The sequence below is a fragment of the Mustela nivalis genome (genome assembly GCF_964662115.1).
Source record: "Mustela nivalis genome assembly, chromosome: 1".
NCBI classification, from domain to species: Eukaryota; Metazoa; Chordata; class Mammalia; order Carnivora; family Mustelidae; genus Mustela; species Mustela nivalis.
Genome location: NC_139020.1, coordinates 119,263,222 through 119,289,935, shown reverse-complemented (window position 1 = coordinate 119,289,935; position 26,714 = coordinate 119,263,222). Strand labels below are relative to the sequence as shown.

The following is a 26,714-nucleotide window of genomic DNA, read 5'->3' as shown; positions in this document are numbered from 1 at the left end:
GGGCCCCATCCCAGGACCCTGGGACCATGATCTGAGCCAAAGGCAGAGGCTTAACCCACTGAGCCACCCAGGCACCCCTACATGAAATCACTCTTGAAACAAAAGGAAAGGCATCCTTGAAGTTCTTGGATAAGACAACTCAACGCCATAAAGATGTCAATGTAATATAATCCCCATAAAAATATCTACAAGCTTTTTTTATGAAGCTGGACAAGTTGATGCCAAAGTTTATAAGGAAGAACAAGCATGCAGGAATAGCCTAGAACACACTAAGAAATGAAAGCTATAAATGTAGACTAGTCCTACCAGGTAATAAACTGTACTATGAATACCCCTAATTAAAACAAGGTGCTACTGTGGTACCTGTGTGGTTCAGTAGGTTAAGACTGCGACTCTTGTCTCAGCATAGGTCTTGATCTCAGGGTACATGAGTTCAAGCCCCATGTTGGGTTTCATGCTGGGCACGAGACTACTTAAAAACAAAAACAAAAACAGCTACTGCCACTGCCATAAGAATAGACATACAGACAAGGATAGAATAGATAAAAGGGGTATCTTCAACCACAGAGCAAAGATGGGCTATTTATTTACTTATTTAGTTTAGATGAGCTTTTTAATCAATGTTGCTGGCACAACTAGGTAGTCACTTGGAAACAAGGGTAAAATCAGACCCATATCTCATAATATACACAAAAACTGATCAGGAAACTAAATGTAAAATTTAAAAAGTTAGATAGAAAATAAATTAACAAATTAGAGTGGAAAAAAATGCGGTGAGCTCCTCTATAAACTCAGTGTAGGGAAAATCTTTCTAAAAATTCAAAATCCAGAGACAATAAGGGAAATAATTCATAAATTTGACCACATAAAATGTATTTTAAAGTTGGGTGGTAAAATAAAGTCAAAGAACTGCCAAATTCGTTGAAAATATTTGTAACAGGGCACCCAGGTGGTTCAGTAGTTAAGCATCTGCCTTTGGCTCAGGTCATGATCTCAGAGTCCTGGGGTCGAGACCCACATTGGGCTCCCTACTCAGTGGGAAGCCTGCTTCTCCCTCTCCCACTCCCCCTGCTTGTGTTCCCTCTCTTTCTGCCTCTCTCCATCTGTCAAATGAATAAATAAAATCTTAAAAAAAGAAAATATTTGTAGCATATCCCACAACTTAAGGTATTGTATTAGCTTAAGGACTAATATCCATAATATATAAAGAACTCTCAAATTTTGAGGAGGAAAACCCAAAACTCTGATAGAATAATGGGAAAGATAAATGAACAGAAAAATTTTTCCATAAACAAAAATAAAAATAAAAATAATTTAATAAATAAAAACAGAGCAGGTATGGGCCAATGGTGAGGGTGTATCACCAACCAAGGATTATGATTAATACAACTCTATGTACCTAAGGGCCAGTCAAAACTCTAGGAATTCCCATAATAGATTTTATGCTGAAAATGAAAGTAGCTTAGTCTCCTAAAAACCTAAAATGCTATTACTAAGATACATTTGGGTGCCCAGACAAACAGGGAAAAAAAGGAAATGACTTCTCTTCCCTTTTGTTGCTGAATCTCACAGTTTTCCCCATGGGTTCTGAATTCCAACTCCCACACTGGGTAAGAGTGGCCACCATGATCCAAACATTGAAGTCAGAAGGTTTCAGGGTGAACCTGTTATTCTTCCCAGGTCCCTTCCACCTCTAAAATTCTGTATTCTATTTTTTCTTTTTTTTATTATGTTCAGTGAGCCAAAATATATTGCATTATTAGTTTTTGAAGTAGTGTTCAACGATTCACTCGTTGCATATAACACCCAGTGTTGATTAATGACCTGGTCTCCCAAAACAGTCACTTAAATCTACCCACTCAGTTACTGAGGCAAGAATGGCTTTCCCAGACTCCCTCCTCCTCACTGCAGTCGTCCCCGGGGGCACTTCTTATTCCCCATAGCAGAACCCCCGATATATATTTGTTTCTATGTTTATATCCCTATCATTGTTATAAAAATGAAAGATTTAATAGGGTGAGGAAATGGGATGAAATAAGCACAGAAAGAAAAAGCAATATGTTGAGTAATGTTAGAACACAAAAATGCACTCTTTGATTTCTATATTCTCTAGAGCTGGAACTCAAATTTGGCTTCAGCTTCCTAGCAGGCAGAGCAGAGAAGCAAACAGGAGGTAAGAGAAGATTTCATAATGCCTATAACATTGGAGCCAGTTTTTCCAAAGACTGCATTTCCATTTGCTTAGAGCTGTGTCCCAGCAGTGTGTTTCGACAGGCTTCTGCTATCGGCCCGTGAGAGCCAACAGCTAAATAGCAAGGATTTTTACAAGTTGGTTGTTAAATCATTAGTAGGTTGAAATCTGCCAAGGTGGGAACATTCAGCAAACACTACAAATCAGGTCATTTTTTCTTTAAGTTTTTTCCTTTTCTTTCCCTATTTTATTTTTGCCTCCAGAGAGCCAGTTTACCAGCACACCCTGCATTTTCCAAAGGTCCTTGTAGGGGAACACTATTCTAGGTCAGAGTTGCTGCAAGTGGGAGGGAGAAAGGTTTGGTGTACAAGTTTGTTGAATGCCATGGAAACATCTTGCAGGAGAAGAGAGCAGGAACATGTATGCCCAAGATCAGAGAATGACTGGACCCCACCCCCTATTTCCAATACCACCCTTTGGAATTTCATTCCTGGGATTACAAGAAATGCTATGCTCAGGAGGGATGGACATACCTCCCCATTCAAAAATGCATCCAGAGAGACTGGGGAGGTCCCAGGGAAGGATATTACGCTTTTCATGAGGTTAACATTTTCCAAGACTGTGTTTCACAGCATTGTTACTAAGAGCTTCATGCTGAAATAAATTTCAGAATGAGTGGGTTAAAGTTATCTTTAATGCAGGACTTCTCAAAGCCTTTGGGAGGCAAATGTGTCCTTGTGGCACAGAGTGTACATCAATTCCCAAACTTACTTTACCTGAGGACACTGTAGTAGCATATCTTGGGACACCAGGCTAAAAAAACACCTGGCTTATCAGGGTTCCTTGCGGTTTTGAAAAGTTGTACCAGGACATTATTCCACAGAAATATTTTTTTCATATAGGACTTGAAGCTCTGACATTTTTCTTTATAAAGACATGAGTTGCATATCTTTGCTTTTCACCTGAACCATTTAATTATGCCCATTGGTGTCCACACATCCATCAGCAGAGCTTACTTAAGGCATGAAGGGAATCATTTTAGGACAAGAAATTTTCTAACTCATAGCCTGTGTCCCCAGGAACTCACTGTCCTGTTGTGGAAACCAGGCATCGGCAATGTCAAAGTCCAAAGCCAGCACACATTTCAACTTCTAAGACTCTACAGCAGAGAATGAGCATTTCTCATCATTTTTTAACCTTGACTTTTTCACCTTCCCTCAACTCCCATTCCATTTCCTTTTTTGTCTTTTTCCTTCTTCTTAATAGCTTTATAAACTCCTAAGATGGTTTACTGTGATGTGGGCAGCCTACATATATATTCACTCGCCTAATCATTCATGGTGTCCTTCTGAATTCAGGGCCACGAATGGGAAAGACCAGGCCATGTTGTCACAGAGCTCATAGTACAACATTAATGAATGTTCATTTCCTCTCCTACTTATCTCCTTTATTTGCTTTGCCTTGGCGCTTTCTCCCCATTTTGCTTGACACTCTATGCTGTTCCTCCCCAGTCTTGTTCATCCTTTCTCCTCCCTTCCTTGATAGCTTTTTCCAATGACTAACAGGAACCCAGCTCAGCTGGTTTTTATCACGCTCCTGTCCTTGCATTTTTCCAACTCAATTAAGCCATTACCAGGACTAAATGAGGCATGGACTCTCCAAAAGTCACACCTGTTGTCAGGGAGATGGAGGGTAAGAACCTGTGCAGCTGGCGGGTGAACAGCAAGCCAGGCTGGAGGGAGGCAGCCGAGTGTGACTCGGCAGGCTGTGTTCCCCCAGTGCTGAAAGAGGGCCCTCATTTTAAAACAAGATGTCCCTTGCTTTAATACAGAAGGAATGAAGTCTGACACAGACCTGAGGATGGTCACATTAATGATGACAGATAAGATGTCTCTAATTTTTTAACAAATGCACCCCAGGTGCGTATAAAAACCCACATTGTGGATGTGTCCTCAGCTAGAGGTAAAGAAAGCTGTAACCAGAGCCAGGTACATGGGTTTTGTGATTATTGGTTGAACTTTCTCAGGTTTTTCCCTATTCACCCTCATTAAAGTGTACACGTTTCACCTTTTCTGCAATGGTGGCTTCACACCTTACTGTTCTTTATGATCAGCATGACAAAAGAGGCCAAAGATTTATAGTATAATAAATCACAGACAAATCAATGTATTCATTGTATGTAGATAAATGATTTCTACTGGAAATCAATTTTGGTTTCATAACCACCTTTTTTCTAGGCAACCTAGAATTTTTATGTCTGCATATTAGGAATCAACAAATTATATTTTTTTGAGCTTGTCATGCCTCTAATTTACTGAGTGGCTTTATTTATTTATTGTTTTATTTATTTATTTATTTCTGAGTCGTTCTATGTTTAGAGGTCTATGCTTTGGTTTTGTCTAGCTGAAATGTAGACAAAATCATTCTTCTCTAGAGTTACACAATTTCTGGAAATGTTAAAGCCAACGGGGCAAGAACCAAGGTGGTTTTTACTTTGATGGAAATCGAAATGTTGCAATGTTGTCTTCTAACCTTGCTCTTCCATCCTCTGTTCATTCACCCCTGACTCTGGAGCTTTTTGGACAAATGCAAGTTCAAGAGATATTGACACTTTTCAGTATCAGGTACCATGTTCAATACTGAGAAGGCAACTGTGATCATGATGAAGATCCTTCCCTCAGGAACCTTTGGTCTTGTGGGATGACCCTTCTCTATTTTGTCCTACAATTGCCCCCGGACAACTGCTCGTTTTTACTGGTCATGTTTCATTCATTCTTTCAGCAAATATTTGTGGAGCACATATTAAATTCTAGGCATTATACTTGGTGCCAAGCTACAAGGATGAGAAGAGATAGGCCATACCCTCAAGAAGTTTCTGGTCCCCACTTTGAATTAATTCTCCTTGAAATATCTTCTGCCTCTGTACTTTCTCAACACCTACTTCATGCCTCTTTGTAGCATTTGCATCACTACTTATAATATGTATCTTTATCTCCTTTTAAACCATGAGTACCTTGAAGGCAACAATCTCAACTTCCTCTCCTAGGTTCCTCACATCCCCTAGTATTTAACACATTGTGGGGGAGCTCAATAATTGTTTTTGAATGAACCAATAATTCCATGAATTTACAAATTAATGAACCTATGGAGCCACAGACCAATCTGCCTGACCTCCCATCCCACATCTCCTGGATTAGGAACTCACCAATCAGTCATCTGTTAGTACTGAAACACTCATCATGATTTCAAGGACCTTCTAAACATAAAACCAGCTGGTACACGGGTCATTTCCTCTTCCAAATATATTTGCCTTTGAGATAAAGAACAAATACTAGCTTCAGCTTGTGTTTACAATACTTTCTTACAGGAGGACAAACATGATTATATATGATTTAAATGAAATGAACTTATAGTAAGGAAAACAAATGGGTTCACTTGTGACTCTTGGATAGATACTGTTAATATAGCTACAGAAAGAAGAAATATAATAACAATGGCTTAAACGAGCTAGAAGCATTTTCTATCTGTCATGTAAAAGTCTGGAAACAGTCTCATACAGAGGTTCTGCTCCATGAAATCATCAGCTCATGGCACCATCATTCCCTAAGATAGGGTGCCTGGGTCAAGATGGGCTCCAGCTGTCACCTAGACCTCCGATGCAGCAGAAGGAAGGAAGAGGGATGAAAAGACAAAGGACAAACACAAACTCTTAAGCAGTTTCTTGGAGGCACCTCAGCTGACATCCCACTGGTCATAAAGGAAGTTGAGGGAAGTGGTTTTTATTTTGGGTAACCACATGTCAAGCTAAAAACAATTTTAGTGTGGCATAAAAGGAGGGATACAATCAGATGTCCTTACTGCAGATACTGCAACTGAAGTGTTAGTGACTAAGGACTTATATACTTTGATTCCTGCAAGCTGAAGTCACAATGAACTCCAAGTGTTAATTCACTGTGCTATGATCACAGTTGACACTTCTCTGAGTGTCACTTTCAATGACAGCAGGACTGAGGGAGAAGGAAAAGAAAGCTTTTGCAGTAAGGAAACTGGGGGGCCGTGGGAGTCTGGGAAAGGCGGTAGCAACAGCAGTGGCAATAGCAATTGAAAGGGGAAGACGGGGTGGAGAAAGATGGTAGAGTCAACAGGACAAAGTGGTTGGATATTGGAGGAAAGAATGAGGGAGAATTTAGAACAATTTAGCTTTCAAACGAATTAGACCCTAGTAATTGGACTAGAAAGGGCAGTTTGGAGACTGCATTGGACTGGTGGAGTTAACTGCTACAAATTGACCCAAAATCTCTCCTTGATCTCTTACTTCTCACCATGAATTTTCTTTTGAACAGACTAATGAAGTTAATAAACTTCTCCAAGTAGTTAATCTTTCACAGGGAAAATTTAACAGGTCTTAGTGACCTACCTTAATCAGTAATAATGTTCACTCTCCGAATTCAGTACACTACTCCAGACTCCTTAAAATTCTTAGTTCTTGAGGTATTCTTAATTCAAGTGCCAGAATTTCTCACTTGAGTAAGTTGAATATATGGAGAATCTATTCCCCCATCTAGAAAATAAAGTTGGTATTGTACTTGTGAAATTTAAAATACACTGGATGTTTAAAGGACGTGACACAATGCCTGGTTCAATAAATGCTAGTTTTTGTCTCCTTCCAAAGTGCTTTTTTTTTTTTTAATGCATTCATTCAACATTTATTCAGCACTTACTATTGCAGACATGGCTAAATGCTAGGGAACACAGCTGAATTTAGTTCTTGAAACCAAAGTTATCATTTTTTTTCCACTTCTGAATGGTGAGATAAATTCTGACCCCCTATACCAATGTGCCTGCTACTGGACTGGGAGTTCCTGAGGGCAGGGAACATACATACATTTGTTACCTTTATATTCCCAGTCCTCAGCACATGTACTTATTAAGTGTATGAATGAATGCATGACCAAGGTCCAAGAAATGAAGCCAAAAATCTAAATGCAGGACTGGAGTCAGAGAACTATGGTAGTTCTGGATGGATCATGGATGTTCAGACATGAGGTCATGGAGAAGTTCAGACATTATGGGAGACAATTCCATGAATGCTTAGTGTCCGTGGGGGTACTCCTTCCACATGGGGCCCAGCATCTGCTAGAATGGCTATTGGAGGAGGTAGCGTTCCTAAAGGGCAAGAGGCAGGCAGCATGGGACATGGGAAATCCAGGCTGTGCTCCACCCCTAAGCTGGATGCCTCAGTGTGGGGCTTTGTCTGGCCCAGAGGAGTTCTTTTCTCCATTCACACAAAGGCCCCAGTTTGCCAAGCTACACCCTGTGGATATGAGCTCCTAAAAACTGAAAGATTAGATGTTTTCCAGGCAAAGTTTAGGCCAGAGGGACCAAAGAGGGGGAATGGGATGTGTGGGGTCTGAGAATTTTACAAAAAGCCTGGTGTACTTGAGGAACTGAAGGCACTTTGGGATGACTGGAGCGTGGAGTTCAAAGAGAAAACCACCAAGAGTGAAACTGGATCACAGCTAGCATTTTCCGTGAGTTTACTACTTACACTGTGTTAATGACCTTCCATGCATAGTTATTCAGATCACAGAAAGTGACTTTACCAAAGTCATATGTTAGAAAACAGTGAAACTATGATTCAAAGCCAGGTTTAACTTCAGACTCTGTGCTCCAAACCACACGTTCCATGGCATCCAAAGATTTGTAAAAGCAGATTGCAAAGGAATGAAACTGGAGGCAGAAAAGTCTATGAGGAAATAGTTGCAGAAATCCAGATACGAAATGCTGGCAGACTTAAGATGGCCTTGGAAATAGAAAGGAGTAGATGATTTCAGAGATTTAGGAAGCACAATCCACAGGACTTGGTGGTTGTTTGAATATGAAAGGCAATGATGAGAAGAGGGAGGAGGCTAGGATGACTCCTTATTTTGTGTCTTTCTGGGTGGTACACCATTTGCTGAGATTAAAAAACAATGAAGTAGCAACCAGCAACCTTGGGAAAGAGGTGAGTTAAGAGCCTGCCAAGTTGGAAGCACCTGTCATCCAGGTGGAGATGGCCACATGACAGTTCAGTACTGGCCCTGAACCTCAGGAGAAGCTGTAGAGTTACCCAACATGAACATATAATTGGTAATTGACCCAGAAAGTGGGTGATAGGGTGTAGAGAAGAACAAAAATTTCCTAGCAGAAGGACTTTTCCCTAGATCCAGCTGTTAAGCCTTATCAGCATAATCTGACCTTTGATTTATCTGCATCTTCTACAAGAATCATTCCTCAAAAGTTTACAGAGTATAATATTATAAACTGAAACCAGAAATCTGTGATAAGTTACAAAAATGGGAATCTACTATAATAAAGAAAGAATTAAAAAATGGCCTTTTCTGACATTTTTGATTGACTTAAAGCCAAATTTAAACTTAAATATGACTATTCTGTATTTTCTGTAAGAACATAGGTGCTGAATAAAATATCATTTATATAACAATAATGCAAGGAACTACTACTACTAAGAAAATTCTATGCATTATTCATGCAGAAGAATGAATGAATTAAAATCCAGCAATGACGTCAGTGGAGGCCTTAGCTTATCAATTACCTCTTCAAAATGTGGCCTCACAACTGAACACAGTCCTTCTCCAATATGGGCAAGTAAAGTTTTCTGTATCTCACGCAGTGCTATAAAAATGAGACTCTCAGTCATGCCTTACCCTCCTGTTACCCATCAGCCTCTCTAAATGGAAATTCTAAGCCATGTTAGTTGCAGTCATCATAACAAGATGGGATTTAGGCTTAGCTGAATTCATTTTATCTCTTTTCTTTTAGAAAGCCTCACAGACACCCTTTACGTGATGTGGCTTCTAAAGACTCAAGGACCACCCACCTAGTAGTCTGCAAAGGCAAAGGCAGAAATGGATATTCAAACACCACAGCCTCCGTTCTGTTATTAATTACTCTGTAGACATGTGCCCACACTGTAGGGAGTGAACTGCACCAAGGGGGAAAGTTCCAGGGGCCCCCAAACCACCAGCACTCTTGTTTTCCCCCTGGAGAGAAAGCAGAACTATGGCGTTTTATAGCTGCTGTTTCATCCTCTTGGCAAGTACCTGGTGCACTTCTGCCTATGGGCCTGACCAACGAGCCCAGAAGAAAGGGGACATTATCCTCGGGGGGCTCTTTCCTATTCATTTTGGAGTAGCAGCCAAAGATCAAGATCTAAAATCAAGGCCGGAGTCTGTGGAATGTATCAGGTAAGGAAATGAGCCAAATCAAAGCCTATCTTCTATTGTAGAAAAACTGTACCAAACCCAAAGTAATTTTTTTGAAACTTGGTTCTCTCTTTTTAAAGATGGTGATTGGTAGTCATGCTGAAATCACTCCATTCCCCTTTTTAAACGAAATTTTTCAAAAAGTAGAATGTCAAAAGTATTGAGTAAAAAAATCCATGGCCTGTTGGGGATACGTGTCCAGTCACTTCGTAAATGAATCGACATTGTTCATCTAGCAGCAGTGTTGCTGAATGAAAGACTAAGTACCTAGATGGAAATTGATTACAGGTCTTGCAAACCTGAGTAGTAAAATCTCCCATTTTCCTTAAGTGCCCCAGGTATTAAAGTCAGTAATACCGGAGTGTTGGTTGCCTCACTCTCACTTTTTATTAAAAAGGATTTTAAAGTTGAAAGAAACTTCAGTGGTTGATATGATCCAGGCATCTTCAAAATGCAGACTGCAGGATTTTGGAAGTCTTTCTTATAGAAGGCTGCGATCCTGCTGCTTAACACAGAATATACCTAACGCCAATGGAGAAAACACAGATATCTAAGTGTCTCACTGAACTCTCTCTTCAGTTACTGGAAGACAGCTATCATGTCCCATTGAATCACTTCTTTTCCACGCCTGAGTCTTGGTTTTCTGAACAGTTACTTCATGACATGATTTCCAGACCCCTCACCGTTTTCATTGCCCTCCATCTAATGTTCCCTAATTTATCATGACTATGATACAGCATCTAGAATTAGGCACAATTCTTTCAAACAAGATCTGACTTCTGCAGAGTAGAATGGACTGTGTATCACTTCCCTTCACAAGGGTATCAGAGACCAGGAATGCACCCCAAGTTTTTACCCACCTTTTAAGAGAAAATACCACTTTCTCTCTAAAGACTTGCAATGCTCAAAAGGGATCCTGCATTTTTTTTCCTACTCTTCCTGTTTGCTGGAAAATGAAAATGAAAACTACAATTGCTCCAACAAAACTGGATTTCTGTTCATGTTTCTAATGAAAGCTGGAATAGATAAAATTTTCACATTTTTCTCATGAATACAGAAAAACTAAGTACAGAATTTCAATTATGCTGATTATATACCTCACATACCCTCTTTGTTGTGCCCTACTGGACAGAGTTGTGTGTGTGCTACATACATACTTAATATCAACTAAGAAACCCTGAAATGCTGTATTTTTTAAATTATATTTAAGAAAGACAACAAAAGCAGTATTACTGTTTTATGTAAAGAAATAGTCTATAACCTCTCTAATTTTTCAGGTTTAAAACAAATAACTAAAAAATAAATGATGGAAACATAAAGAAAATAACTAGGAGAAAATGTCACGTTAAAAATTAGGAACCTAAACAATACAGTGGAGTATACAGCAAATTGTTTTTACCACCTGTCATTGAGTTCCTGTAATCTACCATGTAAAGAGAGAACCTGAGGAGTTGTTACATTTCCTCCTTTGGGCACTGATACACTGATTCCACATAAACTTCTAGCTCTTACTCTTGGCCAGATCCGGAGAGATGAAAACTATGTCATTGACCCTACTTCTCTTTGTTAAATTTGCTTGATATTTATTTAAAATAATGTTCTTTGAAAAGCAATGTATGCTTATTTTTAAAAACAGAATATATAAATAAAGCAAAAGTCCACAGTTTTAAAACCATCCCTCCACCACCCAGAAATAACCAGCTTGCAAACAGCCCTTCTAGATATGTTTGTTAGTTTACAAAGATGAGACTCATCATTTCCCTTTCCCCTTTAAGCTCCAATAATGTCATAATCTAAATTTGTGCAAACCTCAAGTAATTTTTAGGCTCCAGCCTATTAAAATCCTAATCTTATTTATATTTTCCCTAATCTTTTTTTATCTGTATTATTTCTTAATACTCCACATTATCAACTTCAAATTCTTTGCTGGATGAAGCAGAAACAAATTATTCATTCTATTACTACAATCTTTGCTATCATTACTCCCTCTGTGTAAGGACCAGAGTGAGAATTTTACATAATTATCTCATGTTCACAGCTACCATATAAAAGGTAGGCAATGTCCCCATTTTACAGAGAGGTCTCTGAGTCTCAAAGAACACATCATGAAACAAAAGGGTAACAGAGCCATGCATGATTCCAGCACAGCTTTGCCCAGTCCCTACTCTCAAGGAATTGACCAGAAAGCCTCCATTTTCTTCCATTTCTTCTTTCTTCCAGGTACAATTTCCGCGGGTTTCGTTGGTTACAAGCAATGATATTTGCCATTGAGGAAATCAACAGCAGCCCAGCCCTTCTTCCCAACATGACACTGGGATACAGAATATTTGACACCTGCAACACCGTTTCTAAAGCCTTGGAGGCTACCCTGAGTTTTGTGGCACAGAATAAAATTGATTCTCTGAACCTTGATGAGTTCTGCAACTGCTCAGAGCATATCCCCTCTACTATCGCTGTAGTGGGAGCAACTGGCTCGGGCATCTCCACGGCGGTGGCAAACCTGCTGGGCCTCTTCTACATCCCCCAGGTACATGGGCCTTCTCAGGTGGGGCAGCAGGGTAAGCTGTGTGTGGACTCAAAGAGCTGCCATGCCCACTGTCCATACAGCTTGCTATTTTCCTACCTCTGGTTTACATTAGCACAGAAAGCCTTTTAATTAGTCAGGGCACTGTACCATGACCATTTGGGATTTCTGAGACCCCAACTTCATCATGTCAACTAAACCTTCACAACTCTTCCAAAATTCTTTCTAAAATACCGTGTATAAAACTTTGTCTTTTTTTTTTTATCAGAGTGTTCAGTTATTTACTTTTCACTCCCTTCCTTCAGTGAATGCCCACTCTTCTGATTTTACTAAAAGGAATGAGACCATGTAATGTAAATCCCATCTTTCAAACTCAAAATATCTGTCCCTAATCCTATTCCCTTAAAAGTCTACCTTTCTATGTTCTGGTTGAGGGTTTAGCTCAAGGGGAAGAAGAGTATACTTCCTCACAGAACAGGAACTTACTCACTACCTTGCACATTCTAGAAATGGAAAATATTCTATTTCATTCAACAAATATTTATAGAACATATATGAATAAATAGTATCCAACCTGTAGGAACTCAGCCTAGGTGGGGAGATGTCTGTATTTTGAAATACTAGTAAACAGTTCACTGAAACAAGTGCTATCATAAACATTTATTCAAAGTTGCATATTTTTCCCCTGTGAAGTACACCTTTTTGCATGTTAATATTCACAGATCTATGACATCATTTTGTAAGAGTGAAAAATTGGAAACAACCTAAATGTCCATGGATGGGAGAATCAACTCAAATGCAACATCCGTTATGACAATTTTTAAATCAAATTATAAATGATAATTGAATTTATCATTTTCAATGTCTAATATATAAAATTTGTAAGAGTACCTTTCATAAATTTACATTTATATGTTGGGAGTCTCCATTTCTTTGGTGATAGACATTATCCTTTTATATACATGTGGCAACTCAAAAAGTCTTGTCATCATTTCCCAAATCCTTACTTCAGGGAATTAAAGGTGCTTCCCATGGGGAAGCCCTGACTATAACTTTCGCGCAAAATGATCTAACAATGCCCTTATCAGTAAATGTGCTGGGCAACATGCAAATATGCATCTTATAATTTTGGCATATTGTACAGAATTTTTTTTAAATACAAAAAATGAGTTCTTGTAGCCAACAAGGCATAAGATATAATCACCACCGAATAAATAAAGAACCCAAAGTAAAGGTTTAAACTTTTTGTGGTTTGGATGAAAGATGACTTTAAGCTAAATTGGAATTATTAAAGTGAAAACTATAATAATTCTCAGTCAAAACAATGTTAAGTGTATCTACAGCAGTGGTTCTCTGCTGTGACTGCATGTTGGAATCACATGGGAAGCTTTAAAAATGCTGATGCTTGGGTCTCACACCCCCGAGGTCCGGGTTTAGGTGACAGGAGAAGCAGCCTGGGGGGCAGGAATTTTGAAAGTTCCCAAGGTAATCCTTCTCTGCAGCAGAGTTGGGAACAGTTTCTCTGCAGGGTAGGGGCAGAGGCCCAGGGGTATTTCTTAGGCCACTCATGCCACCAAGTGGATGCAATAGGCAGACCAGCTGGAACAGTTGTGGTTAGAAGTTTTCTGAATCATTCATGAACTTCTCCCCTCATACAATAAAAAAAACATTTTGTGTGTTTTTAAGGGTTTTTTGTTCTGTTCTGTTTTGTTTTGTATTTTGGTAGGGAGAACAAATAATGAACTAGTATTTTTTGTCCACTTTTCTGGTTCCTTTTGAAAAATTGGACAAATATTATAAATCTTAATTTTAAGAGAAACATATCCATAGCAGATATATTTGTTTGTAATTTTAATCCTTTTAAAGTGCTTATCAATCCACTTTTCAAAAGAAGAAGTAAACAATAATGGATGAATTTACAAAATGCCTGAGTAGGTTTTTCATCTGCAAATATCTGATTCAGAAGCTTGCTGTTTATGTCTGCAAGTAGAGCTCTGTAAAAACAGTAACATCTCAACAAATTACTTAACCTAACTACCCATACGTCATGAACTCTCTTAACAGCCAGAAGGAACTTATTCCGATAAAAGGAAAAAATGTCGATTTCCTATTGTAACTTCCATAATCAAAGCTCTTATCAGAAAAATCATGCCCCCTTAGTAAAGATGGACCCGCCCTGGTCTGGGCAGAGGGAGAGGGTGAGTTAGAATCTTAAGCAGTTGCCATGTCCAGCACAGAGCCTGACACAGGACTCAATCTCACCACCCTGTGATTGTGACTTTAGCAGAAATCGAGAGGGACGCTCAACTGACTGAGCCACCCAGGTGCCCTGGCTCTGATCTTTCATACACCAATGTCTTTCATGTTTTTGATGTAGAAACTATTCATTGACAAGAAGGTATATATTGGGAAATTCAAGGAGGACACATGATGTGATAAGCACTGGATGTTATATGCAACTAATAAATCACTGAACACTACATCAAAAATTAATGGTGTACTAGATGTTGGCTAATTAAATTTAAATTTTTAAAAAAGATCTAAAAAAAGGAAAATTCATTTTAAAACATTGAACATAGAAAACTAGTTGTTTCAACTGGTGAGAATTATTAAAAGGACATTCTCCCCAATTTTTTCAACTTGGCTTCCTTTAAAACCTCTCTAGAAAACTAGAGAACAAGAGATATTAAACACTCTTTCATTACCAGAAGAGAACAAATGGAGGGAGAGAGAAACTAGGCAGAATAGGAAAGAGGAGCTTCCTTGGAGCTCCTCTGAAGAGCTGTGGGTTTATAACCCACAGGGAACCTCATTCCTTCCAGAAGTGAGTCATGGACAAAGTGTTCGTCATAGTGAAGGGGAAGTTAAAACGTTTAGATCAGAACATGGGTATATTATAACCAATGAGGCAGCACAGAGGAAGTTAGGAGCAACTACAAAACAGTGTATAGAAGACTTTCCTTGATAGGATAAGTAGATTCCACTACTGCTGTGTTGACTTTATGGCCAGACCCATTTCTCAAGGTAGTTTTAAAGAATCACCCACTGGGAATTAGAATGCTCCCTGAAAGACAAATGTTTGAGGGCTCACACTGGAGAGGAACAGATACTGGCTGTCTTCACCCTTTCATCCTATCTACCATGAACAGCATGTTTGATAAATTAAATTAATAAATGTTCAAAAAACCACCTCTGCACAGCCTCATTCACTGGTACCTCACTCATTATATGTTCTCTCCAGGTCAGCTATGCCTCCTCCAGCAGACTCCTCAGTAACAAGAATCAGTTCAAGTCCTTCCTCCGTACCATCCCCAATGATGAACACCAGGCCACCGCCATGGCAGACATTATTGAGTATTTCCGCTGGAACTGGGTGGGCACAATTGCAGCTGATGATGACTATGGCCGGCCAGGTATTGAGAAGTTTCGAGAGGAAGCGGAGGAGAGGGACATCTGCATCGACTTCAGTGAACTCATCTCCCAGTATTCTGATGAGGAAGAGATCCAGCAAGTGGTAGAGGTGATCCAGAATTCCACAGCCAAAGTCATTGTTGTTTTCTCCAGTGGCCCAGACCTAGAACCCCTCATCAAGGAGATTGTACGGCGTAATATCACAGGGAGGATCTGGCTGGCCAGTGAGGCCTGGGCCAGCTCTTCCTTGATAGCCATGCCTGAGTACTTCCATGTGGTTGGAGGCACCATTGGATTCGCTCTGAAGGCTGGGAAGATCCCAGGTTTCCGGGAATTCCTGCAGAAAGTCCATCCCAGAAAGTCTGTCCACAATGGTTTTGCCAAGGAGTTTTGGGAAGAAACATTTAACTGCCACCTCCAGGAAGGCGCCAAAGGGGCTTTGTCCATGGACACTTTTATGAGAGGTCATGAAGAAGGTGGTGGCAGGATAAGTAACAGTTCCACTGCCTTCCGACCTCTTTGCACAGGGGATGAGAACATCAGCAGTGTGGAGACCCCTTACATGGATTACACACACTTACGGATATCCTACAATGTCTACTTAGCTGTCTATTCCATTGCTCATGCCCTACAAGATATATACACATGCTTACCTGGAAGAGGGCTCTTCACCAACGGTTCCTGTGCCGATATCAAGAAGGTTGAGGCTTGGCAGGTACATCCTTCACTCAGATAGCAGTTCACTGTGTACTAAGGCAGAGGTGGGTGGATCCAGGCAAGACAGATAAAGTGGTTACCTCAGAAAGGCAGTATTTAAATGACATTGCTATACATAGCTTTGGATTCAAATTGCCTTTTCAAACATCTGAGCAACTGACTTCCACAAAATTAATAGTCATTTAATTTGACTGTTTAAATACTTGACTCAACTGTTCTTTAGTCCAGCAGTTCAGAATACCTAGAATATGGCCTCTAAAAGTTTCTAAATATCCTGGAACAGATTTAGTACTATGTCAAGTATTTTTTTTTTTTGATGCTTAAATTACAAATATTGTTCCCTTTTAGCAAGTATTTATTGAGTACCTATTATATTCCATGTACTAAGGGACATAAAACTAGAGTTACTGTGTTTAGCCACTACTTTTACCATAATATTATTCACAATATAATGTGCTGGAACACCCAGTAAGCCAACAAAGTTTAGGACGCTAGCAAATCAAGGGCATAGGAAAAAAAAAAAAAAAAAACACCTCTTCTTAAAAAGATTTCATATTGGATATTTCAAAAAGAAACACTGAAGTAGTTATCATAGAAAATGATTAGATGAAGGTGGAATTTCTATACTTATTTTATGATTTAGTCTTGTTTTGTATTTTGTATTTGAATTGCACATAAAGAGACATCATAATCTTTTTCATTTCATAGAAATTCTGAAGATAAAAGTTTGACTGACTTAAATCCTACATAGTTGTTGTCTTGCATAACTTGATTTTTCAACCAAACCTCATTTTACACTCTTTTTGTATTTTCCTCAGTTCCAGACTGACCTATCAGAGAGTGCATGATCATTAAGGGGAAGGGAAGGGGACATTCCTGAACATGAGTTGAATCACCCAGCCTCCAGCTTCAGCTCCAGCTCCCTAATCTACTAGCTGTATCATCCCTAGCAAGCCATGCTTTAAGTCAGTCTCTTCATCTGTAAGATGGCCCTAATATGTAGCCTACTTTCCACCCAAGGTTCTTTTGAAAGTGAAATGTGATGACATATGTGAAAGCAATTTATAAATTTTCAAGCTCTAAATGGATGGTGATTATTATAGTAGTATTATGCCTCTAATTAAGCTATCAGGTTAAATGGTAACTAAAACAACTATATATGTAGAAACCAACTCCCAACTACCACAGATCCTTGGAAAAAGATACCAAGAAACAAAGAATGTATAACCTATGTCAGTGATTTTAGCCCTCTCATGGGATCAGGAGTGACTGGGTGATAGAATGAGCCAGGACTGCAAGTACTTCTTAGTCCTTCTTGTATAGAGAAAATCTCACTCAGATGTCATTGTTGGCTAAACTTTGTCATCTTTATGAGGTACTTAAAAGTTTCTTTCCTTACACTGCACCACCCTCTTCCTGTACTCTGGCCAAAAAACAAAGAAAAGAAAAGAAAAAAAAAAAGCCAGGAGGAATTCTAATGACAGTCAAAAACAAAAAAGACTTGAGGAGCCATAATGATAAGGAGTGGAGTTTTAAAAAAAGGAGGAATAAAGGGACAATATTTTACTAAATACTGTTGTCTTTCCTCCCTTCCCTTCCATGTCCCCTGAAAGGAAGACTCCAGTCCTTGAAAAGCCTATAGGACAAAGGTGAGGTTGAAGGGGGAAGAGGCTTCCAGTAAGTAATTTGACAGTTCTGTTCTTCAGTGGCTCCTCTCCAAACAAGGAAGTAAGATCCAGATGGTTAAAATCAAAGCTTAGGCATATGTGGAAAAAAAATTGTAAGAAGGAGGCTACAGTCAAGAGTTTTAGTTCCATACAGTAGAAAACCCCAACCAAATTGGCTTAATCAGAAGAAACTCATATTATTAGAGGCTCATAATACTGAAAACTGGAGAAGTATTCCAGATACAAGTAGATGTTTTCATCTCTATCTATGTTCCTTATTCCCCATGGTTAGCAGTTTTCAGTCTCTACAGTAGCTTCAGGCTCATCAGGTCTTTACTGTTAGGCTCTTACTTCCCAGGATCTCTTGTAAAATTCCCAGAAGCCACGTTGATTGAACAGTCCAGGATCACACATCCATCCCTGAAGCTAGGAGTGGAATCCTTTCAAATTATATAAACAGAGTAAGAGGGAGAGTGGATCCCCAAAGGGAAATCAGGATGCTGTTACCAAAATGAAGAAAAAAAGAGAGGCAAAGTAGGCAAAATAAAGAGCCATCACACAGACACCTTGGCCGACAGGTTAAGTACAGGTTAAGATGTGCACTCCTGGTTCACACACAGCCTGGCACAATTCATCCAGCAGAGAAGACAGATAGGAAAGTAGGGGCACAGCTCTAGGAGGGAATAACGTGATCATTAGCCAAAACGTCCATGTACTTGCTCTAAGTCTCCTTTAAGCCTCGGGAACCCACGCAGTTGGTGGGCATTCTGGAATTTGAGATATTGGCCATGTCTGTATCTATCAAGAGATGGACTCACAATTATTCACTCTCATTATGAAGACCTACATGAAAACCTATCACCTGATCAGTATACATAATCTCATCCAAAGATCTCAGCCTGGAATTCCACCCCCATCTCTCTCAATTCTCTTATAAGCCAACCAGCCTGACACATCCCCACAAAACCATCTATGAGGTTCTGTCATAGCATTTTTACTTAGATCATATCCCACACCTGAAGGGCCATCAATTTTCATTTCCTTTATCCTCTGTCCACCACAAACTTTTAACCCTTTTTCAAAACTTTCTCCTAGAAGTCTTTGCAAGTCATACTCCTACACACACTCTTTATGGCCACTCCTTCTTCCTCATTTTTGCCATTTATATACTCAACTTAAGCTTCTATAACTCTTCAGTTGACTGAAATAAATTCTTATTAATTAAATTTCTCATTAAACTGGGTCAATCACAAGTTTTTTCTTTTGTTGATCTTTGCTCCCCCTAAAATTTGTCAGTCAATTCATATGCCTTAAAGTATCACTAACAGATAATTTATGAACATACAATATACAATTCCCTCCTGACCTCCTTGGAGATGCCAAGTCCTTCTCCACTGCTCCTCTCTGTCTTCACTCTGACTCCTCTAATGTACTGCTCAGAACTATGGCCAGAATACCTGACACCTGAGTATGTATAGAATAAATGAAAGAAAGAATAGAAATCTAGTTAATTTGGCCTTGCAGAAAACTGTTCAATCCAATAACCCATCCTTGAATCAATCACTCTAGTCCAGTACTCTAGACTCTGATTGGATAAGCCTGTGTCACAATGCCCAACAATCAAATTTGTATGGAACATTATGTAAGGAAATATGGAACCACCTTCTTCTTTCTCTCAGGATGATTGTACATAAGGCATACTTTTCCCCCACCTTAAACCAACCACTCACTAGTCAAAAAAAGGTATGCATAATGACAGAACCACGGTGACAACAGAAGTCAAATGGAATTGCTCACTCCAGGAATTGCTAGTACTACTGGGATTTGGAGAGGGGGGTGAATTTTAACCAGAAAAGATGGGGGTATATAAGGAAATATGGTTGAGAGTAGAGAAGGGAACTGGTCCTGGATCTTCCCAATACTCTTAGTACAGGAAGTGGGCAACAATAGTCTCTTTATCTGTGTAAACCATTCACCATTCACCCCTGTGGGGATGGGGTGCTTTCTACCAGCCCATCCCATTTTCCCTCTGTGCTATGATGCCAAGTGTAAGAGCTGGAAATCCTAGATGACAGTGGGGGATTTCTAGTCTCTAGTCTTTGGCTTAGTTCAATTAAACATTAGAGAATGTGCCAAGAAGTTGTTCCCATTTATGCTTATAATGAGCAAGTTTGACTTTAAAATCCTTGAGAGGAAATACCCTAAAAGGCCACAAGATGGAAATAGTACCACATAAAAGACAGTAAATGACCATCTCAGTGTTTATACGTTGTACTTTGTCCTTTTCGCAGTGTTTAGTTTTATGAGCCCATCAATTTCGTCTGAATATTATTTTCTATGTTTAAGTCTTCTCACTAGCTGTTTTCCTTTCTCTTCCCCTACATTTATTCTTATTTTCCTCATATTTCTCCCCAAGTAAAATAATTTAGAGGCATATTATACTCGATTATAATCTCAATTAAAATTTTATATTTTCTTTCTTAATGGAATTATTAGTCCTTTCTTTTAAAATTCCAGAAGAGTGCTCTGAGTAAAATACCTAAATGATTTTGTAATGTATATTCTCTTTTGTGGGTCAATGAATATCACTTTAAAGATCCCCTATATTACTTTTAAGGGTAAAACAGCTTCCATCTCAATCTTCCCTATTATGCAAGGTATTAGTGTAGAAAATTAGGTGTTCAAAGGCAAAACTTGAAAGTCAACAGTTAATAGAAACATTAAAGATGTCTAAAAAGATTACTTAGACATATGACTTAGAAAACAAATAACTGACTCTTAATGGACAAGGTACCAATTTTGACTAGAAAAATTCAATACTCATGATTTTATTTATACAGCACCTATGAGGATGAAACTACAATACCATGCTGGTTAGGATTTGAAATAAGGACAAAAACAAAAGATATTATCTGAGATAGGCCTTGAAGGATGAACTGGATTTTTGGAAAGGGTCTATTACTTGGAGAAAATGTCAAATTCAAAGGCAAATGTACAACCACATAGGTAAATCCCCCAAACATCATGTAGAGCGAAAAAATCCAGACTTAAAAAGGAGTCATACTCTTTTTATTACTATACTTATATCATATCCTTTCTCTAACAATAGGAAAAAAAAAAAAAACACTTTCTCTAATGATAGAAAGAAAACAGATCCACAGTGGCCTAGGGCTCCAAGTTGGGGTGGGGATTAACTCGGAAGCGACATCCGGGAAACTTTTGGGCTGATAGCAGTGGTGGTTATACTAGCATATTTACCAAAACCCAGAACTCTACTTTTAAAATAGGCATATTTTATCCTATGTAAACTATACTTCAATATAGTTCATTAAAAATATAAAATAATGAAAAGTCCCTGGAGTTGGGCAAGTTCATGCCATGATTGGAGACGGATGTTATTCGGTATAGACCCCTTTTCCGATTAAGGCCTTTTATGTTGCCACAAGCATTATACATGTCTCCATGATCCCATTTTAAAAATAAACCCATCTTCTCAACTTAAATTTTAAACTAGTTAACTTGTTGTAACTAGCAATAGACAATGTAATAGACTGAGTATCTAGTTGACAGTTTGGACACTTAAATTGCTACTTAACGGTTTTATGACCTTGGGCAGTCACTTAATGTGCCTGTGTCTCATCTTCTTCACCTGAAAAATGGAGATAATGAAATGTATAAGTTCATTATAAGGATGACACTAGTTAATACGTAAAAAGTGCTTAGGATACTACCTATACATAAGTGTTCATGTTAGTATTAAATATTAGTCTTGAGTATTATTCTTTTGGAGGTGAGGAGGTGAGGAAAGTAAGACTCAAAGAAACCAAAATGATTTGCCCAAAGTCATATGTCTAGCCAATAAGAAAGCCCACATCTGCCCTAGGCAGTCTGTTCCCCTAACACCATCAAGATCGCCCCTGTTAAAAGAACCATGTACCCAATTGTCCCTCTGGGCACAGGCTTTCTAGCTCCTAAGTGACCGCTGGGTCAGCCAATGGCTTTGCAATGAAGACAGTGGTCCATACCTTAAACCTGGATGATCAGCAGATCACCATCCTGAAACTGATTCATATAGAGGCACAAAGACAAAGTACAGTGTGCAAATAAGTAAGAGTGGACACAACAGACCAAATTAGAGAATACCAAACATCCTTTTGTCCATCTTGAATATAACTGTATCTCTTATCACTAAAAAAGTCCCTGTTTGGCCCATATTAGGTGCTTAATAAATACTTGTTGAATGAACAAATAAGAAAAGAAAGAGAATGGGACAATGATAAACACTGAGAGAAGACAGTGGTTAAATGAATAACTACAAAACAGTATAGAGACATAGGCACAGAAAAAAGAAAGTGAGTGGTCTGAAAGAAGTTAGCAGAAAATGCTCATGCAAAAAACCCCACAATAACTCGGACTTCATAAATTTGTGCTGAAATTTACCTCTTCATTATCAATGAGATAAATGATGGGAAAAATACCACTTCAGTAAGGATTTTAAGAGTATAAAAAAAGAGTACAAACAGGATTATTCATACATGAAGATACAGAAACAATTAAATTTTATTCTTATTTTTAATCGACACAGGTGTCCTAAGAATCAGGAACAATTTTTTAGCCTGATTTGTACTAATGAATCTCCTTAAAAGGAGAAAAGACACTTTTTTAAAAAATCCATTTTTGCATTTTATTTTAAATTTTTAAAGGGGGGGTTGTCCTTCCTGCAATTAGTTTGAATTAATTTACCACAGCTAGTTGAATAATTCTGGTTCTCTCTCTATTAAGGGACTGCCAGTCCTACATTTTAGGTGTTGGCCACTCCCTTCACCTTCTGGCATACTCTGTCATCAATCTTACATGGAACAGTTGTTTGGGGGACTTACCTTTTTTTAAATCCAGGATGTTTTTCTTTTTAATTCAGAATGTATGAACTTAAGTTACAGTTATATCTCAAAGGGAAAATTTGTGTTGGCTTTTAATCCTATAGTATAATTTTAAGTATTTTGCTTTTAAAAACAGGTTTAAGTTACAATTGTTTATATAAAAGCCTTAATTTTTATGGTCTTCAATGAAGTTTTTCAAAAAGTGAATCCTAAGTCTTTTCACCTTATTTGAAAGTTCTTTTGTTTGCTTATTTGTTTTTGTTTATATATAGAACTTAGAACTTTATCTTTTCAGTCTGAATCAGCAGAATTCAGCCAACTGTACTGGCTAGAACCTCCATTCTATAGCTACAGTGTATAGCCACAGTGAGAATTCACATTCTTGTTTTGATCCTGATCTTAGAGGAAAAACATTCATTCTCTCACCACTAAGCATAATGTTAACTACAGGTTTTTCATAGATGTCCTTAATAGGATTCAAAAAGCTCCTTTTTACTCCTAGATTATGGAGAGTATTTATCAGGAATAGAGATTGAATGTTATCAACTTCTTTTTCTATATTTATTGAGATGATCAGATTGTTTTCCTTTTGTAGTATGTTAATGTAGTCAAATGTTAAACCAACCTTGCATTCCTATGATAAACTCTACTTGGTCACAGTGTATTTTCCTTTTTGCAGATAGTTAGCATTTGGTTAAGAAATTTTGCTTCTACATTCATGAGAGATATTGGCCAATAGTTTTATTTTTGAGTACTATCTTTATCTGGTTTTGGTATCTGAGTAATACTGGCTTCAAAGAATGAGTTAGCAAGTACTGCCTCCTTTTCAATGTTCTGAAAGAGTTTCTGTGGAATTGATATTACTTCTTCCTGAAATATGTGGCAAAATTCATCAGTGAAGCCAGCTTGGGCCAGTTTTCTTTTTGAGAAAAATTCTGAACTGTAAATTCAATTTCTTTAAAACTTATAATGCTGGGGCACTTGGCTGGCTCAGTCAGGTAAGCATCTAACTCTTGATTTTGTCTCAGGTCATGATCTCGGGATCATGAAATAGCCCTGTTTTAGGATCTCATTAGGTGTGGATCCTGCTTAAATTCTCTCTCTCCCTCTCTCTCTGTCCCTCCCCCACAGCTCTCCATGTACACATGCATACTCGATCTCTCTCCTAAAAAAAAACAACACTTATAGGGCTATTCTGGTTACCTCTGAAGACAGCTTTGATAGTTTGTGTCTTCCAAAGACTGTATCTCAATTGTTAAATATACTGACATAAATTTATTTAGATTATTATTAAATTGTTATTAATATTCTCAGACTATATGCAAGATGTTTAGTGATCTCACTCCTCTCATTATTTTTGGAATTATACATCTTCTTCCTTTTTTTCTGTCTATCTGGGTAGAGATCAACTGATTTTACAGATCTTCCAAAGAACCAGTTTATGTTTTAGTGACTTTCTCTCTATTTTCCTGTTATCTGTTTCACTGATTTTTGCTCTGATCTTTATCATTTCCTTTCTCCTGCTTTATTTGAATTTACCTTGCTTTTCTTTTTCTAGTTTCTTAACTTGGAAAGTGGGGTAACTGTTTTGAGACCCTTCTTCTCTTCTAATATAGTAATTTTAGTGTTACAAATTTCCCTCTAAATGTTGCATTAGCTGTAGCCCCCTCAATTTTTATATGCTATGTTTTCATTTTCATTTAATTCAAAAATATATTCTAACTTTCCTTTCATTCCTTCTGAAATGAATAGGTTATTTAGAAGAGTGTTACTAGTATCTGAGTATCTAGATTTTCCAAATATCTTTCTGTTGATCATTTCTAATTTAAATCCTCTGGAGTCAAAAAATATAGACTTGGTTTGAATATTTTTAAATTTGTGGAAACTTGTTTTATGATCCAGAATATGGTTTATATTAGTAAATACTCTATGTGCCCTTAAAAATAATGTGTATTCTACTGCTATTGGCTTCAGTGTTCTATAAATCTCAATTAGATCAAGTCTGTTGATCAAGTATTATTCAAGTCTTTTATATCCTTATTGATTTTCTACCTACTTGCTCTTTTAACTAATACAGAAACTATGTTGACCTTTTCTTATTTATCCTCAGACTAGTGAAAACCTCATTATGGTTTGACACTACCTGACAAATGCAACAGTATTAGTTTAAGGCCCATACTATTAATCAAACATTCAAAAGACATAGTTTGAATATCCATTAAAATTCAGGGAGTTGGGTTAAATTGGAAGGGGAGGTGAATCATGAGAGACTATGGACTCCAAAAAAAAAACTGAGGGGTTTGAATTGGCGGGTGGGTGGGAGGTTGGGGTACCAGGTGGTGGGTATTATAGAGGGCACAGATTGCATGGAGCACTGGGTGTAGTGAAAAAATAATGAATACTGTTTTTCTGAAAATAAATAAATCAATTTAATTAAAAAAAATTCAGGCCCTCTACAAAACACTGGGGATAGAGAAAGGAATAAAGCTTCTTTAGAAGAAATGTGTCTAATCTTAGGTATAAAATTTCTAGCCACAAAAATTCTGGGTGCTTCCTTTTCTGGATAAGATATTTGTACTGCTCTTACCTTCTGCCTACCCTTTTTTCCCTGTCTCATTAGAGGTTAGAATTGCTATGTCTCATTAGTAAATTCTCAACATCAAGTATGCTCAAGGTTACCTTGTTTCAAGATACCTGCTGCTAGATACCAGCTTCACTGGGAAAGTCATATTTGGATATGTGAAATCCCTTTTGATACCTCCTCTTTTAAACAGCTTTTTAAAGATATAATTCACATACCATACAGTTCACCTATTAAAGTGGTTTTTAATATATCTGCAGAGTTGTACAACCATAACCATATTCAATTTAGAACATTTTCACCACATTAAAAAAAAACTTCCTATCTTTAGCTATCACTCCACCCCCTTCACTCCCCCATTAGTAAATAACAACAAATCTACTTTCTGTCTCTATATATTTGGATATTTCTGGACACTTCATATAAATGGAATCATAAAATATGTGGTCTGTGTGACTGACTTCTTCCACTTAGCATGTTTTCAAGGTTCATCCATGTTGTAGCATATATTAGTACTTCATTCCTTTTTATGGCTGAATAGTATACCATTATATGGATATAATAATTCATCCATTAATCCAAATGAAGGACATTTAGCTTGTTTCCACTTTTTGATTATTATGAATAGTGCTACTATAAACAATTCTGTTAAAGTTTTTTTAAATTCAATTATCCAACATATAGCACATCATCATTTTCAGATGTAGGGTTCAATGATTCATCACTTGCATATAACACCTAGTGCTCATCACATTCCATGCCCTTCTTAATTCCCACCACCCTGTTCTCCTACCACAATTCTCAGCTAGTTTCTCAGGGTCAAGAGTCTCTCATAGTTTTTCTCTCTCTCTCTCTCTGGTTTCTTCTCATTCTATTTTCCCTCCCTTCCCCTCTGATCCTCTGCATGATTTCTTATATTCTGCATATGAGTGAAACCATCTGAATATTGTCATCCTTTGACTTATTTCACTTAGCATTTAATACCCTGAAATTCCATCCACATCAGTGTAAATGGAAGGTATTCATCCTTTCTGATGGCTGAGTAATATTCCATTGTATATATAAACTACATCTGTTCATATGTTGAAGAACATCTTGGCTCCTTCTGCAGTTTGACTATTGTGGACATTGCTACTATGAACATTGGGGTACAGGTACCCTTCAGAACACTACATCTGTATCTTTGGGGTAAGTACTAAGTAATTCAACTGCTGGGTTATAAGCTAGTTCTATTTTTAACTTCTTAAGGAACCTCCATACTGTTTGCCAGAGTGGCTATATTAGCTTGTACTCCCACCAACAGTGTAAGGGGGTTCCCCTTTCTCCACATCCTCACCAACATTTGTTGTTTCCTGTCTTGTTCATTCTAACTTAATGGCTAACACTAGTTAGCCATTCTAACTGGTTTAAGGTGATATCTCATTGTGGTTTTAATTTGTATTTCTGATGACAAGAGATGTGGAGCATTTTTTTATGTG

General features: G+C 38.0%; 1 protein-coding gene across 3 annotated transcripts in view; it reads left to right on the top strand.

Annotated features, from left to right (window-relative positions):
* CASR (calcium sensing receptor) overlaps positions 1-26,714 on the top strand; it is a 75,544-nt gene that overhangs the window by 37,487 nt on the left and 11,343 nt on the right. For 2 of the 3 annotated variants that reach the window (XM_082740330.1, XM_082740331.1), the window contains exons 2-4: positions 9,014-9,438; positions 11,677-11,983; positions 15,222-16,106. In XM_082740330.1, the coding sequence (XP_082596456.1) occupies positions 9,254-9,438; positions 11,677-11,983; positions 15,222-16,106 (1,377 nt within the window). In that variant the 5' untranslated portion in view covers positions 9,014-9,253. Of the gene's footprint in view, positions 1-8,726; positions 8,836-9,013; positions 9,439-11,676; positions 11,984-15,221; positions 16,107-26,714 lie in introns of those variants that run through there. The other variant, XM_082740332.1, reaches the window with a different exon arrangement.